Here is a 17,580-nt window from a genome sequence, read left to right as displayed (position 1 = left end):
GCGCTCTTGTTCTTGTGAACTAAGCCTGTCTGTCACAGTCCTTACACAACATTCAACACAACAACGGACATGTTACTTTCAAAGAAACCTTTATAAAGTTTAAACATTTCTGAACATAAACATTTTAACATTTCAAGACATATACAATTCTTTATATGAAACAGTAAATATCTCTTATTGTGCACACTCTTAAAGTAATTCAGAAAATAAACACTGTTATCTTTTGCCTGATCTCCCCTGTCCCGGCATTTAAAACCTTCCATCTCTGTCACTTGAGGCACTTTCTGAATGACGAGGCTTTTGTAGAACGACGTAAAGCATGATGCTGAAAGACTATGGCGCCCCCGTGAGGCAGCTTTTGTACACAGCTACAGACCCATTGGCTTCATGGCACTGGAGCCTAGCTTACACACTTAAACTGATCAGTTGAGCTTTCCATACAGACATGCTGGCAGTGTGAGGCAGCTACACATGCAGGTTTAAATATAGTTTTACACTGCAGATTGTTTCCATGTTTGTAAAAATTGGACCGAAATGAGTTTTGAAGAGAAACTCAGACTGATTTCCTTTAAGTGTTTCTATTCGTTTCTTATATAAAATGTGTTCAATGTTCAGCTGAGGCCCTGTTACAGCTTTGAAGGTTAATCATGTATCATTCTGAATATTCTCATTAACTGTCTCTGGTGCCCAAAATGAAAATATCCTGTTGGTTTTCACGGTACATTCCTGCTTTGGAGATGACTTCATGTCGATAAAAATCTCCAAACATCACATGATCATGAAATCTTTTCCTGTCCTGCTAACAGTGAAAGAGCTCTCAGCTGTATGCTAATTTAACACTGAAAATCATAAACATCAACAGTTTTTCATGTCTGCAAATACTGATAGTTTTGAAAACTTTGAAATGTAACTTGGTAAGTGATAGTACATATAAGAAATCTATCGACTTGAACTCATGAAACCATTTCAAAATGATTAGATCACTAAAAAATGCACTGTAATAAAGCCAAAAACAAGGCCGCTTTTAGCTGTGCCTGAAATGTTGACATTTTGGACACTGAATTTTCACATGACAGGAACAGTTTATGAAAATGTAAACTTATGTGGTATCCCACTTAAACCCAGGCAACATGACAGAGTGAGTGTTGAAGGAGCGAGGACTTTTGAAGGGTGGTGTGTGTGTTTGTGTGTGAATGTTTTTTTTTCAGTCATGGCTGAGGTGCAGAAACCCCGAGGTTTATCGTTCTTGGTCAGAACAAGGCAAATATGTGCACAAACTCCGCCATAATGGAAGAGCTTGTTTGTCTGAGCAGTAAGTGGAACACCCTCAAGGCCTCTGGTCCCTCAGTGGAAGAGGGAGATGGCATGAGTAGATCAGAGTGGGAGAAATGGTTTAGTTATAATTCCACTGTGTCATTATAAGAGAGTAGTGGCCAAATGGCTGGGAGTGGAGGGACGCTCCTCTTGATCATGTGATGTATCCTCTCCTGAATGGTTAAAAACGGCAAATTAACAAACTCCTCTCGCCAGCAGTTGTGCCGTCATATGATCAAGTACTGTCTCTGTTTACTGGAACAAGGCAGAAGAAACTCCACTCACCATGTTGTTCATCTCCCTTTTCCTCGCTGGGTTCTTCCGTATCCTCTGGCATTTCCATCTGTTCAAAATCCTGCACGTCTTCCACACTCGACTCCTTTTGAGAAAAAAAAAAAAAGCCAATCACTTAACATGATTATCTACAAGTGTAAGGAGGTGGAGAGAGTGTGTAACCATAACAAGAGCAATTACGCTGGAGGGAGAGTGAAAAAGCAACCAGATAAACTGATTAAAGATGCACAAGGCCTAACATGTGCCATCACAATATTATCATGTGTATTAATGACACGATATCGATATTTCATTTTTTAAATATCACGGTTATTGTCAATATAGATATATCACAACATCCCCGTTCTGTTACCTGTGATTCAGAGAAACGATCTTCATCTGAGTTCCTAAAGCCTTCTGGGGCTTCCATAAGGATCTGCAGGCCATCTGCTTCCTCCTCGTCACTGTGGCAATGTGGCAATAAAAAACACTCCGTCAAATAATAATTGTTTCATTTATTGCTGAAATTGAATTGAGCCCCCATGAGTCACTTTGTGTTAGAGGAACCATCTTGTCTGACGCTGACAGAACCACATCTTCTGAATCTTGTTCCACCTTTTCATTTCATGCTAAACTGTATTTACACTGAGTGAAATACTTTTTTATTATGGCTCGATCATTTGATCAAATGAAAATATCCTAGCTGCATTACTGTGTACACATTTGTCTGAATATGTGTACACGTTAATGGGCATGAAGTGTTTCTACGTACACAAATTTCCACAAGAATATGAAATGTGGATTCTGCCCACTCTTATCCCGTTGTATGGATTTTAACCATGTTTGGCTGCACAGCATAAATTCGAGACAACAGACCCCTGGGAACAAACATTTAAAAAGCCCCTCACCTCACAGGAGGAGGACACCCAGAAAGAGAAACAAAACAACGCAGCATTTACGGTCATTTGGCATCTCTTTGTGGCTATTTTGTTTCTCTTTTTGGTCCTTCTGTATCCCTTTGTGGTCATCTGACTGACTCTCCAGAAATAAATATTAACAGTCACTTCAGACAGAGGCTCCAGTCAATTGGCCCCTTGACGCCTCAGGCCCTTGGGCCCCTGCCAGGTAGGTACATTCAGTTATCCTTCCATGGGTCCAACACAGTGAGGCTTAAAATATTTTTCAAATCATAAAGTAATTTCACATTCGTGTGAAATTAAGAGTTACTATAAATACCAGTTTCTGACCACATAGCGTTTAGTCAACTTCTGATTTGTAACCACGCCTGGGACACTTCCTCTGAAAGCTCCAAAATGACTGACTAGGCAGTTGCTATGCAACAATAACTATTAGAAGACAACAACAAATATTTCTGTCCAGTTTCTGACAAATCACGACACTGACCTTCCTCCAGAGTAGAAATTGTCTTCATCCTTTTCTTCTTCCTTTGTTTTCTCTTCCTCCACTTTGTTTTGGTCCTCTTCATGTTGCCCATCCTCTTCTTCCTTTTCTACTTTCTCTTCCTCTTGTTGCTCTTCCTGCTCTTCCTCCTCCTCCTCCTCCTCCTCCTCCTCCTCCACCTCCACCTCCTCACCCCCCTTCTCTCCCTCTTCCTCCTCCTCCTCCTCTTCTTTCTCATCTTCATCAAGGTCAGAGCAGTTGAGAAAATCAAAACTTTCAAGGGCTGTCTCAACTTCCTGAGTGAAACTAGAGGAAGTAGGAAATGGAACCTATGGAAAAACAAATGCAGGTGTTAGAAAACATCCCTTTCGACACATTAGACTGTAAGAAAACACTAGATAAACTTATTCTTGAGCTCACCATTGGAGCATCCTCTGGTTGTTTTAGCTCCTGGATGGACTGATGTGACTGACTGTGTTTCTCTGATGCTTCTACCTGATGGCCACCTCCTGCTTCAGTGGTGCTGTCCTCTGTTTCTGCATCAGCCTGTGCAGATGAGTCCTCGCAGGGATCATCCTTTACATCCTCTGCTGAAACACACACTTGTGGGATGCCACTTTCAGACACTTGGCACACGGGTGTCTCCACCAACAACATAGGATGTACAGACGAGACGTCGGGGCACAAGCAGCTCAGGTCTGCTGAGGTTTCAGAAAGGTCAGCTGACTGGACAGACGCCCCGTCAGTCACAGTACAGTCTGGGCTGCTCTCGCTCACGTGGCTGTGAGAGCAGGAAGTCTGCAAATGGCCGTTAGGCACTGCATCTCTCTGAGAAAAGACCTCCCCGGCTTCTGTCTCATCCTCCTCTTGGTTGGACGACAGTGATGGCGTTGACGCGCCGGACTTGTGCGGAGTGAACGACAGCTGACTGGTGAGAGTGGTTTGCAGCATGTTAGAGGCGGTCAGCCTCTGAGCGTGATGTGCCAGCGCCGGACTGGAGGAGTCATCAGAGGATTCAGAAGAGTTGGACCAGACTGTCCCGTTCTCCATTTCCCCCTGTCGCTTCAGCAGAGACTAGAAGGGAAACACAGAGGAGCAACAGATGAAAAAGAGACAGACAGAGAGGTTTAGTGTACACAGTTGTCAAATGACGTCCAGAAAAAGCAATATACATGTGATAAATACAACTGACAAATTGATAAATCCAGTGGTCCTCAAACTGTGGGTCAGACATTGAATAGGGGACAACCACATGATATAGAGTGGTACTAAAGTAAAATACAATCTGTTTCATGTGATGAAGACGGGACAAGAAAGAATACTTTCACGCTATCTAGGCTACAGTAAGTAAGATTTATTCAAACAACAAAATATAATGTAAAGTGCAATGTACTGTTTTTTTCTTCTGAGGCTCATCAAGCTTAGACGTCAGTATAGGCTAAGGTCAAGAAATCAGGCTTTTGGGTTTACTGTCAAAGTAGTGCCAAAGCCTATGGGATATAAACCTTTCTCTCCTTCTAAAGGAGGCATGACAGAAAGGTTTGAGAACCACTGGATAAATCAGTCCAATTCAATTTCAGCAATAAATGTAATTTTTAAAAATAATTTATCAAGTAAAACACAGCAAACATTTGCAGCTTGGAGTTTGCTGCATCATAATAAAAACTGAATATATTAATGCACACTACTATATGTGGCCAATGATAATATATCATTTTGGGTAACTTGTGATTAGTCATTATTTTTAATATTTAAACATTCAATGATAAGCATTTTTTTACTGACAAAGAGAGTGAAGTGTTACAAATCTGACAAATTACCATATCTACAGTTCTATCTGCCCTAGGAAATTAATGTCTAAAGTTTGTTGTTTTAGAATATACATATACAATATACATTAAAAAAAATAACCATAGTATACTGATATAGCACTGATATAGTTGACAAAATGCCTGACATAGTCTTCCTTCAGTTCAAACTAAATTAAATGTGTGAATCCTGGATATGATTTAAAATTAACTGGAACAATTCATTAAATTTACAAAACATTTTTAAAACGCATTTGTAAACATTTTTGTCCTATGTTAATTACTTTTGGCTAATAAATTATTGTTGTTATTTCATTTCTCTGATTTGTTTTAGTTTGATATACTATTTGACTATAAGCTTAACTACAGCTACATCTACATCCCAACACACCGACTGTACAGAGGTGAATCGAGGGGTTGTACGGCTCAATTCACAACGTAAGGATGCCGTCCTGTCCGTCGGGACGTCGTGGAACGCCTCCACCAGTGAGCAGTTCTGTCTGGGTCTGCCACAAGGCAGGCTCTTCAGCGAGGTGAGGAAGAGGAGGGACACATTGGAGCGCTACTCAACCACTATTAAACAGCTACAAGGACCACAGCTTCGTTCATACATGCTGCTGCTGTCACACAACCCACGACTGCTATCATTCATTCTCCTCACATCAGCCACACCACTGCCGCAACCACGAGTCCTAACACACAATCCTCTGTGAATATCCTCACACACATCAGTGCTACTGCTACAGACAAAGCAGTTGGGGAGCAGCTGAAATAGAACAAGCCAATGAAATGACAGTAATAATAGCCATCAGTGAAATAAATGGCAAATATACAGTGTACATATATATATGTGTATATATATACATATATGTGTGTGTGTGTGTGTGTGTGTGTGTGTGTTTATGTAGTTGAAAATAAGTAGTTTAAAGTGTTTGACAGCTGTTACAAACCCTTTATAAATATTATGAGCCAGGCCTGGTTTCACAAAGATACTTTAGACCTGTCTGTAGTCTTAAGTCTGATCTTAGAGTCTGACATAAATTAGACAGTTGAAAAACAATAATCACTTATTTTAAAGCGTCTCAGCTCTGCTATAAGTCTGCACTGCCTTGAAAGTTTTATTTTTTCATCACACTCTTTGCACAGTAAAATTTCTGCCAGAAAGAATGGAGCTGAGTGGTCTGATGTGATTTGCATGTTCAGTCATGTTTTGTAGTTTTGAAAATAGTTAAAAGTTCAATTTACCAAGGATATATAGCAAATTAGTCCTACTTAAGACTTGAGTTGAGTTTAGATGTCTATCTGAAGTCTGCCAAAGTGTGTCTTTGTGAAACTGGCAACAGTGGTGTAACAGCTAGTGTCATGGAGTTGCTGTAAGTGGAAAGCGCAGAAGTTGAATATCTCTTTTGACTCACATAAAACACCTGCTCTCGCATAGAGGGCGTGTCAGGAGGGCTCTGATTGGACAGCAGCCGTTTAGAAACTGTACTGGTGGATGACGTCTGGTCATCCTTATCAAATGGACTGAAAGAGAGAGAGGGGGGAAAAGAACAGGGCAAAAGACACATGAATAAACAAAACAAAAAAAATTTAAATTACAAAAAGATGCTGAGGCCATGAGAGGTGTGTGCTACTGGTTAAAGTACCTCCAGGTGACCTCTAAGTTTAGCTTCACCGTCCCAAGGTCATTGATATCCACTGCGAGCGTCTGGGGGAGTGGGCAGAACAGGTCAAGCATTTCACAGGACACACTGCCCACCACCACGTGATTAGCCAGGCTCTTCAGCTCCGTCACCTTGACAACAGACAAATGCCAGCGAAAATGAGGATAGGGAGAAACCACAATCATAATGTGGAGCATTTTTGTGAGTATACATGAAGTACATTAAAAGATATGATTGGTAGTAGAATGTATTCTTCATACTGTCAACAAACCGCATGAAACGACTACTGTAAAACCAACAATGAGCGGATCCAGCTAACAAGCATTTCCTGTTTAGCCCAAACTGACTGATATAGATTTTTCCTCCTCCACTGAGCCACGTAATTGCACCGTGTGACGTGTTTCTCTATTATACTGAACGCGCACACACACACGCATGCGCGCGCACACGCGCGCACACACACACACACACACACACACACGTACTTCTATCTTTGTGAGGACACTCATTGACATAATGCATTCCCTAGCCCCTTACCCTAACCTTAACCATCACAACTGAGTGCCTAACCCTAACTCTGACCTTAACCAAAACCTAATTCTAACCATAACTCTAAAACCAAGTCTTAACCCTCAAAATGTGATTTGAAGGTGTCTCAAAAAGTGAGGACCGGCCAAAATGTCCTCACTTTCCCAAAATGTCCTCACTCTGTTAGTAAAATACTTTTTTTGGTCCTTACTACATAGCAAGTACAAGTACACACACACACACACACACACACACACACACACACACCATAGCTTATTCTCAGTAGATTTTATATACACCATCCTAGAGCAGTAAATACTGACTGAAACACAAAATGTGTATTAATCTGCAGCTGAAAATAGTAACTAACAAATGCAACATTTACACTTGAGTAAATTTGCTAAAACAGCTGTTTTAGGATTTTTTCAAATGAAACTAGGTATCTGTGGCCTATTTTTCCAGCCTTATGTCTTGTGTTAGAACGAATAGTCTTGGGGGCACGGAAAGAAAGTCAGACATTGTTGGTTTTGGTCTCATAAAATTTTCTAGCAGCATGAAAAAAGTCACATCGTCCAAGCCTCATCCTTTAAAAGCTGATTTCATTACCTTAATTGACAGCAGCTCTGTGACGAGAGGCAGGAAAATATACTCTTCACTGTCCCATATCTGCTTGTTGCTGACCTCCATGCGGCCTCGTAGCCTCCAGCGTTGACGGCCATAACGCATTAGGACCTAATGGGGATGAAAACAGCTGATGCAATGGCCTCCGAGACTCTGACAAAATGTGTCCCTAAATGCTTGAATTTGTGTTTCTTACCTCATACTGGTCACCTGCACACAGCCGTGCAAAGCCAGCAAGGCCTGAAACATCAGAAATTAACAGAAAAATGAGAACTGGACCAACAGTGGGAGGAGGAAGTCACATGAGTGTAAAAAGTGACTCACCCTTCATCTTGACGTGAAATTCTCCCATCTGGCTTTCTAATTCACTCTCAAGTGAGCACATGTGCTACAGAGACAGAAAGAGTGAAGGGTTTAAATAGTGTAGTAGCATTTGTCGTCACATTTAGAACTGAAATGATTAGTGAATTCACTGATTTGTTGTTTGAGAGAAAATAAATCAGAAACTTTTTGGAAAACTGATTAATCATTTGTAAGCAATTTTTTTTTTTTTAAATCACTGTTTTCAGCTTCTCTTGTGTGATGACTCTCTGACTTTCTTTGTCTTAAATGATACTGAATATCTGCTGGTCAGACAAAAAAGATATTCAAAGACATCACTGTGGACCCTGGGAAATTATAATCTTAATTTACAGATTCTTAATCTGTAGATTACTTGGTAATGAAAATAATTGTTAGTTGTAGCCCAAATTATATTGTAATATAAATGGCCTGACATCTATCTTTAGCAAAATATAGAACAAAGTATAGCACAGAGAACCATGACCTTAGTCAGAAGGTCATTGACCTCAGGTCTGTCACTTGCCTCAGTACATTCCCTGAAGCCCTTGTTTGCTTCGCTCAGGCTCTCTCTGGCCTCCTTGCTACCAGTGGCGGAGTTAAAGGCTGCCACCATCTTACTCGCTCCATCACGCAGTCGTCGCTGTATACAATACGCATCATAAAGCTCCTCAACCTGGAAAATCAAATATTACACAGGTTTCAACAAATGTCTGTAAAATTAACTTCTCACTTGAAGAGAGAATGAAAATGAATATTTTCATTAATTTTCTTTTATTTAGTTTCTTTGTTATTTAGTAAAAACATCAGTTTTGAAAATGTATAGTTTATGTAATAATTACAGCAGCAATAATTTTTTTTAACCTCTGATGAGTGTCAATGTAGAGCAGTGGAACAAGCTGTAAACACAGCACTAGCATAAAAACTCATTATAAAACTGTTAGGGCAAACCTTTGCAAACAGTTGCCTCTTTTTACATCCAAACACAAAGCAACATTAGCATTCATTTGGAGTTATATTTGTGTCCAATGAATTTAAGTCCAATGTTCACTCTTCTTTTCGCTCTGCTTTGGTCTCCACCAACTCCTAAAAATCAGACTCTTAAGTTCACCAATTAGTCATCATCTGTGCCTGTCCACTGTTTGGTGTTGAGCACATAGTGTACAGTGAGTTTCTTTCAGAGGTTTCCGTCTATAAACAGCTGCCTGCTGAGTCTGGAAAAAACTCATGAGAAAGAGCAGTGAGAGTGAACCAAAACAATAAGTTATGAAAACCAAAACAATCAAAAGATTGCTAATACTGTGCAGAGCTGAGGGGTACAGCAGAGTCAAGCATTAACTCTGTGGGTTCACCACTGCGAGTGACTCCTTTCACATTACACATAGTCAATTCATCCATTGCCGATAAAAATACTGAAAAGAGGAGCTTTAAATAGTAAAACTATGGATCTAATAATTTAATCCTTTCATACCCACCTTGCTGAGATGGAATTCCAAGCGACGCATGAACCTCTCTATGGCTTTTACTTGCTACAGGAAAGAAAACAATTATTAAACTTGACAAGCTAATATAAATATCCTATCTTAATATCTTATTCTCTCTTATACCTGTTAACAGTTTCAATGTCCTGAACTCATGCGTGCACACAACAGGTGTGAATGAAACTCACCTTATCCAGCTCATACAAAGACCCCTGCAAAATAAACAAAACAAAAAGAATCAAGACATTAAGCATGACAAAGTATCACATTAACAGCCTGACTGCGGACTGGAGACAAATCACGGTCAACAGCGGTGTGACTGGTTTGACTACTGGTGCTCTCACCAAACGACCGTTCCTCTTGTTTTCTCTGATCTGTTGACCCAGACTGTCTAGCTCCAGCTGGTGGACCTGCAGGTACGACCTGACAACAAAAACCCATCACTGTTACTTCTTCATTTCAAGACATGAAAGCCGTCGTATCCTGCGTTTTCAGTGATATTCCTCCTGGCAGCCATCCAATGGAATCAATGCAAACGCTGCATGAGAGGTGTTTACTCACTGTAAGCCTCTGCGTAAGGCAGCGTACACTTCATCCAGCCGTTCAGGCTGGGGGATTTTAGTGGGTGGCAGTTTGGTGGATCCTGTGAACATCCTGCTTCCTTACAAGGCACGTTTCTCTTGGATCAAACAGTGCTGAGGGAGGGAGAGGCAGGGAGAGAGATAGAGCGTGGGATCAGTTCTGATAAGGCCTCCTGATATTTCAGTTTAAGTACATTCAAAGCAGGCATCAAGGAAACTGACAGGACGGAGAGTGAGGCAGACAGAGTACTGCTCACCTGCTGAGCGGAGAGATATTGTCACTACTGTAACATGCTTGGAGAGCTCAGTGCAGCACTGTGGCTTTAACAAACCAAACATGTCCTGTAATTATACAAAAAGGAGACATTAGAGACAAAAATGTCTTGCTTCACCTCATACCTCACTGTACCTGACAAGATTTTTTCTCCTTCTCTGTGATTATCAAAGAGTCTGATAATTACAAAGGTCACTGAAGAGAAAATCGGAGGGGGTGGGGGGTTGATGCCACTCTTTCACTTCCTCGGTCTGGCCACGTTGTTTTGTTGAAAGTCTGAGACAGTGAGCGACATGAATGCAGCAACCACAGTGACCACCACTGACAACAGAAGGCAGTACAGGCTGCTTGTGCTTCTATTCCCCTTCCTTCCCTACTTCTCCACCCCCCTCCACATCCAACACCAGAATACAGGAAGTCTCATGGCTGACTCTACACAGGAAATTCTACACAGAAGTCTGGCCCAAGAATATAAAACCATACCTCCACTGTGTGAGAGAGAGAGAGTGTAAAAATTGACCCCCTTTTTCTACCCCAAGATAAGCTATTAAACATGCAGATTAGCACAATGCTACAGTCGGGGGAAACTATAGGAAGCCGAAGATGTTTCATGCCTGAGCTAATCTAGTCACAAAAGAGATTATAGACTTAAACCACACTAAATCTGTCAAGCACGAGCCAAACCCATATTAACACATGGGATCTGTGAGTGAGCAAGCACAGGGAAGAGCCGCCGGTGACATCTGCTCGGCATTGTGTCACGCTAAACTCACAAACAGGAGAGAAATTAGTCTTATTATCACTGATGGGATCACCTGTTGTAGTTACTGAGAGGGAAAACACACAGATTATGGTTTTATATGATCAAAGCCTTATTAAACGCAACACTAATGACATGAGAATAAGCCGTACGCACCCTGCTCTCTTTCTATTTTCTCCTGCCACACGGTGACGACGTGGGCTTGGGGGAGCACCAGGCCAGTGGTCCAGTTAAACCGCTAATCTTAGCTGCAAACTGGGGGGGATTAACTTGAGTTGGTCAGGGTTAGAACATGGCAAAGAAAAGGTGCCATACCGGAGAGCCTTTACGGATAAAACACCCCAACACCAACCACCTTCTTCCAAACATGGCCAAAGAACAAGTGCACGACTCGCTATGAAAGTGCAAAGTCATCATGATAACACACACATACATAGACAGGAAGATGCAAATCTTTCTCTCCCACCTAGGGCTGGGTATCGTTCAAAAATTCAATACCAGTACTGATACCGAGACCTTGACTTCTATACCGATTCTGGATTATACTTTTTTAGATTCCCATTTTATCAAATCCATTTTAACGAAAAGAATAACCACAAAAACATCACAGAACTAGTGTTAGTTTTTAACTGTAGTTTTATCTTTAAGCTCAATCTCTTTTCACGCCTGCTGCATGCTTATCGGCTCACTGACGCTGATGAGATTTATTCATTTAGTCCTTAGGTACTGAAATTTGGTATCGAATGACAAGGCAGTTTTCGATCCACGATAGTATCAAACTAATTCGGCTGGTCCATTAAAGTATTGGAGGTGCATACCCAGCCCTACTCCCACTCCCCTTAAATAGCTGTACGTTCAGCCCACACACAGGCTCTGCAGGCTTCAGTAATATTGATAATAACGAGAGCCAGTTGCCTGGTTTCCTCTCTGTCAGATGTGCTTTTATCCCTTTCCTTACATTAGAGATCATTAGCTGGATTAATCCTCTCCACAGAGCAGAGTGAACAAAGAGGACACTGTTTCCAATCACCTCACAAGACTGGAGTTTTGTTGAAAAAAAAAAAAAAGAAAAAGCCTTCCATGCACTCACTGCATGCACAAGCACATATAGTCTAGTTCAGTGCCGTAGGTTGGGCCTAGAATCACTTTTATTGGTTTTATTGGTTACTTCTGACAAACTAATCATTGACTGTGAAAACTGAATAGGGCTGCAAATAACTTTTACTTTTATCACAAGATGATTTTCTTTGTTATTTATCAACTGATTGTTTAGTTCATAAACTTTCACAAAAAGTAAAACATGAATAGAACAGAATAGAGAAAGATATTCAACCTACAATGGTATAAATCACAGAAAGGCAGCAAATCCTTACAATGAAGTAGCTGGAATTAGTGAACCCTAGACATTTCGCCTTGATCAATGACCTAAACTATTTATCAGTTATCAAAATAGCTTGCAATTAATTCTCAGCTGATGGGCTAATTGATTAATAGTAGTAAAGTTTCAGGACTAAAACTGAACAATGAAAAAGAGGATCTGCCTGAGGAGTTATATCTTTTCAGCTGCTAAAAGTGTTTAATAATAATAATAATAATAATGCAAAATGGGGAAAAGAAATTCCTGTATGTCAAGCTCTACTTTTTTTTTTTGATTTTTTTGTTTTGTTTTTTTTTTACTTCAGAGGTGACAGAAGATGATTCATAATCATAACTAAACGTGATTAATTTCCTGTTGAATCCACAAATCGACGAATCACTTCAGCACAGATTTTTTTTTTTTTTTTTTTTTAAAGCTGTAACTGGTCATTAAGATTGAGTAGAGCATTAATGCAGATTTAACCCACTATATAGCTCACACCCAATCAGACAAGTGTCCATCCACGCTTTGCCTCGGTGCGTGTTTGGGGAGGAAGAGGAGGAGGAGGAGGAGGAGGAGGATGAGGAGTAATGGTGTTACATTAAAATGCAAACACCTCTGCTCCAGATTACTGGATTATCCTGACCCGGCGGCAGCAGGCCACCGAGTCGGATCAACACACCCGCACACCCCGGCCCTGCTCTTTACCTCAAATAAAGACGCACTTCAACCCACAAACTTGTGTAACCGTGTCGAGCCAGATTTTGTATTCCGTACATATCCCACCCCATATCCCCACTCCGGAGCTCATCACAGGCCACAAAAAAAGTCCTCTCCCGTCCACACCAGGACCCTCAACGCCCCTTTCCCTGAAAGTATCGGTCCGCCAACACACAACGAGCCCCAAGAACCGCTGGGGAAAACGGCGGTGGAGTCGACCAGAGCCAGCTGGAGGACACAATGTCGACAACATCACAGGAAAGCAACTTCACGTCGGACGTGCTCATCATGCCCGCGTTGAGGAAAATTCAACAGGATCATCGCCGTGACCTTGGCGATAAAGCCCACCGGCCCTACCTCTGCTTTAACGCCCGACAACACGGAGAGCCGGACCGCGGTCCCATTTCCAACGCGATGCTCCACACAATCCACAGAGGTCCACAGTTATTCTGGGCGCTGTCCTTCTCCTTGATTTCGCAGTTTTTTGTGTCCACAATCAAAGTAGCAGAAGTTACCAGAAAGAACTTCCGGCCGACAGTTTTCAGTATAAAATGTGAGTCTCAATTTGCAACACAAATATGGATAACATTATTATTATTATTATTGTTATTATTATTTAGTTAATAAAAAATAAAACATAGTAAGAGTAAAATAATATAATGCTTTTCTTTTTAATTATTTTGAGGTTTGGACAATTGATCTTGGTAATTGTCACAGGAATACTGTTTTTTTGAATTGTTGCAATCCGATTAGTCAAGAAAACAATCAGGATGATCATTAGTTACAGTAGTTTTAAGTGTATAGAACTGAGCCACAACTCAACCACCTTGAACAGTGAAATGCTGCTTACACATTAATGCATGAGTAATAATAGTCTGTTGATCTCATGTATAAGAGTTTCATTAACCATTTTACTGTATTTTTGCTCTTATTTCAGTGCATACACTTAGGCTGAAGTCACCCACTCCACAGATTTCACGTTATTAAACTACAGTTTTAGCATGTCCGTAAAGGCATCTAGTTTGTGCATGACACAAGTAATTTTCTGAGCAATTGTTTACTGAAGCTTACATATGCTAAGTTGACTGTGCCTTGAAACTGCTTGGAAAATTCCAGCAATTATGTCACGGCTTTAGAGGCTTCTAACATAATCAGAGTTCAGTGGAGGAGCATCTGTCTAAGTATTTGGCTTGTCTTCAAACTCATTGCCTCTTTCCTTGACATCGTGGGAAAATCAAAAGAAACACATTTTTGGACCTCCACAATTCTGGTTTATCCTTCAGAGCAATTTCCAAATGCCTGAAGGTACCATGTTCATCTGTGCAAACAAGAGTATGCAAGTATAAACACAATGGGATCACGCAAGTGTCATAGCACTCGGGAGTGTGACATGTTCTGTCTCCTAGAAATTAACTTAGTTGTTGCAAAAAGTGCAAATCAATCCCCAAACAACAGCAAAGGTTTTTATGAAGATATCAAGTGCAAAAGTATCTATAGCTAAAGTAAAATGAGACCTATATCGACATAACCAAAAAGGCTGCTCAGCAAGAAAGAAACCACTGCTCCAAAGCTGCCATAAAAAAAAGCCAGACTACAGATTGCAACTGCACATGGAGACAAAGATCTTACTTTCTGGAGAAATGTACTGTGGTCTGATGGAAGAAAAACTGAACTGTTTGGCAATAATGACCTTTGGACCAAAAAGGATGAGGCTTGCAAGCTGAAGAACACCATCCAAACCATGTAGCACAGGGGTGGCAGATTCATGTTGTAGGGGTACTTAGCTGCAGGAGGAACTGCTGCACTTAAAATGGATGGTATTACCAGGAAGGAAAATTATGTGGATATATTGAAGCAACATCTGAAGATATCAGCCAGGAAATTAAAGCTTGCTCACAAATGGGTCTTCCAAATGTACAATAACTTCAGGCACACTTCCAAAGTTGTGGCAAAACGGCTTAAGGACAACAAAGCCAAGATATTGGTGTGGCCATCACAAAGCACTGACTTCAATCCAACTGAACATTTGTGTGCAATTGAAAAGGTGTTTGCAAGTGAGGACATCTACAATCCCGACTCAGTTACACCAGTTCTGCCAGAAAGAATGGGCCAAGATTCCAGCAACTTATTGCAAGAAACTTTTGGTAGGCTAACCGAAAGTTTGACCCAAATTAAACAATTTAAAACACAATGCTACCAAATATTAACAAAGTGTGTGTAAACTTCTGACCCAGTGAGAATGCAATGAAAGAAATAAAAGCTTAAGTAAATAAATCATTTTCTCTATCATTGAGTATATTATTACAGGGTCGTATTAGAATTTGTACTTAGGTAAAAGATTTGAGTACTTCTTCCACCACTGGTGAAAACACAGTGTGGACAATTACACTTCCATGTACGATGATACCAAAATCAATGATGACTTTAAAGAATTGCTTTTATTTTGAAACGACTCTCCTCCAACCGGAAATTGTGTTTCGGCTAGTTGCTGTGGCAACAAGGATGTCCCTCAGTCTGTCACTGTTTGCCAAACCATTGCTCCCTTTGCTGCGCTGGCGACGCCGCGGTGAATCCAACGGAAAAAAGCACACAGGCGTGATGTTTCCGAGGGAGAGGACGGACAAAAAGTACCGACGTCCTCCACAACCACAGGAGTCACCTGACGGTGGCTCAGTAAAAACTGTAGGTTCAGTTTTAGCCGTTAAATCGTGTCAGGTGCCGCAGCCCAGAGGGCCCATTGTACAAGTTTGACCGAGCCGGGGAGTGGGCGGCGATGGAGAAAACCATGTGGCGCTTTTCCTCCTGATTTCCTACAAAACAGGACGTTGCAGCTGAGAAAAAAAACAAAAAAAAAACCCAAAAAAAACAATTGCGCTTCTATCGACCCTCCATGTTAATGCTAGTTAACGAAACGCCCGCTTCCAATCTGAAACTGAACTTCGCATTTTATAGCGACATACGGGATGAAGGTGAAGTTAGCGTAACGGAACATACAAAAGACACGTTGAATATCACAGCCGACGACACCTCAGTGCTGGTGAAACTGCCCTGCCGCTTTTCCTGCTTGTTCTTACCGAGAGTTAGACGCTGTGGGTCCATGTGTGAGGGTCTCAGGACCGGGGGTCGTTCAGCAACAGGCTGCGGCTGGAGTTAGCCTCCGACTCGGTACGTGAGGGGAAGCTTCACCGTGCAGCGCTGAGCGACCCATTATCTGCGTCCTACACAATCACACACACGCTCCTCAAGTCTAAAACTGTGCTTTAAACTGGGATAATCTAGGTTATATTTGACAAAACACTGTCAGAGCAGTAAGATGTGCAAAGAAAGGAGAATGGGTTGAACTGTTGGTTAAGTTTCCTCTGACTTTCGTACATTGCAGGGATTTGTACAACTGTTGCATGACCAGGAGGTTCCCAAGCCCCAGAAACCGCAGAGACGCAGCATTTCTGTCGTCAGGATCAACAAAAAACACGGAGCCAGTTACTTCAGATGACTAACAGTGGTTAAGGAAGGTTTCACTTCATTTAACTAGACTTAAAACTACTAGAAAGGAAATAAGTTAGTAAGAAATATTTTCACATTTAATGTCATTGTGTTTGTGTTAGAGGCTAATGTGCTTTTTTTTTTTACTACACTAACTTACATTTATTACCTACACCTTTACAGACTTTATACATAAAACACACAAATATCTCACGGAATATGATGCTTTGTTATAGATGAAATTACCCAACAATGTGTAACAATGTGTAGAGACGAGATGTTGAGTCGATGATTGACAGGAAACTATTTTGAAAACCAATCAAGTCATTTACGTGCAAAAATATCGGATATTTGCACTTTATTTTTCATCATTGTGAGATTTGGAAAGTTTGATAAAGAAATTAACGAACATATTAATCCATAATGAAAATAAACCTGTACAAAATGGTAATATCCAATGATTCAGCGTTGAATTTCGATACTGTCTTTTACTAAAGTGTTTTTTTTCAACTTGTTACAGTTTTATTGCTGAAGTAAAGGGTCTTACTAGTACTTCCTTCACCACTGGCCGCATGTTTTAGACACTAGTTAGCAGAGAAATGTGACCATTTAATACGACCTGTTTCACTACTGACACCATGTGAACAGTATCATCCAACACCAAGAACTGGGGCTGCATGTAGGTGTGAACCTGCTGTGTCACTGGAGGCACTACTACGTCTGTTCAAGAGCTGTGGAAAATTTGATTCACTTTACAGTGGTAAGATCAATTATAACCCATGTAGAAGGGCCAAAGCTGCACCCTGACTCACAACTGTTGGATGAAAATTTTAGTTCTGGATCTTAGTCAAATCCAAATCCTGTGCTCCAGACAAAATACACATTTCAGTTAGCACTCAGTGGTTTCTCAACTAATTTGGATAAATAGTGATTGAAGCCAACTTTTAGCTGTAACTATACCACTAACCTGCTTTAA

General features: G+C 40.9%; 1 protein-coding gene across 4 annotated transcripts; it reads right to left on the bottom strand.

Annotated features, from left to right (window-relative positions):
- Positions 1-72: 72 nt before the first annotated feature.
- Positions 73-16,335, bottom strand: LOC139627520 (rho family-interacting cell polarization regulator 1-like). 4 transcript variants are annotated; one of them, XM_071488328.1, is made up of 17 exons: positions 13,479-13,618; positions 10,268-10,352; positions 9,991-10,124; positions 9,774-9,852; positions 9,618-9,641; positions 9,424-9,477; positions 8,475-8,624; positions 7,934-7,997; positions 7,806-7,849; positions 7,595-7,720; positions 6,443-6,591; positions 6,212-6,320; positions 3,409-4,062; positions 2,992-3,317; positions 1,961-2,051; positions 1,600-1,693; positions 73-1,487 (listed from the first exon to the last, which is right to left on the bottom strand). In XM_071488328.1, exons 3-17 carry the CDS (start codon positions 10,080-10,082, stop codon positions 1,417-1,419), a joined length of 2,127 nt encoding a protein of 708 aa, XP_071344429.1. In that variant the 5' UTR covers positions 10,083-10,124; positions 10,268-10,352; positions 13,479-13,618; the 3' UTR covers positions 73-1,416. The 4 variants fall into 4 exon arrangements, with proteins under 4 accessions (XP_071344429.1, XP_071344431.1, XP_071344430.1 ...); XM_071488329.1 differs by lacking the exon at positions 13,479-13,618 and adding an exon at positions 16,196-16,324 and having other exon boundaries at positions 1,268-1,487; XM_071488330.1 differs by lacking the exon at positions 10,268-10,352 and having other exon boundaries at positions 13,479-13,615.
- Positions 16,336-17,580: the final 1,245 nt, after the last annotated feature.

This window comes from Trachinotus anak, unplaced genomic scaffold, assembly GCF_046630095.1.
Source record: "Trachinotus anak isolate AG129_WGS33_773 ecotype Australia unplaced genomic scaffold, CSIRO_AGI_Tana_v1 ptg000011l, whole genome shotgun sequence".
NCBI lineage: Eukaryota > Metazoa > Chordata > Actinopteri > Carangiformes > Carangidae > Trachinotus > Trachinotus anak.
Note: the sequence above shows the minus strand (reverse complement) of the source record. Positions and strands in the feature narration are given on the sequence as shown.

Coding starts and splice junctions, on each gene's coding strand:
- LOC139627520 (XM_071488331.1), bottom strand. CDS start 10,082: ATGTTCACAGGATCCACCAAACTGCCACCCACTAAAATCCCCCAGCCT. Junction 7,721..7,805: donor GTGCAGGTGACCAGTATGAG/GTAAGAAACACA, acceptor CATCCCCATTAG/GTCCTAATGCGTTATGGCCG. Junction 3,318..3,408: donor AACCAGAGGATGCTCCAATG/GTGAGCTCAAGA, acceptor GTTTTTCCATAG/GTTCCATTTCCTACTTCCTC.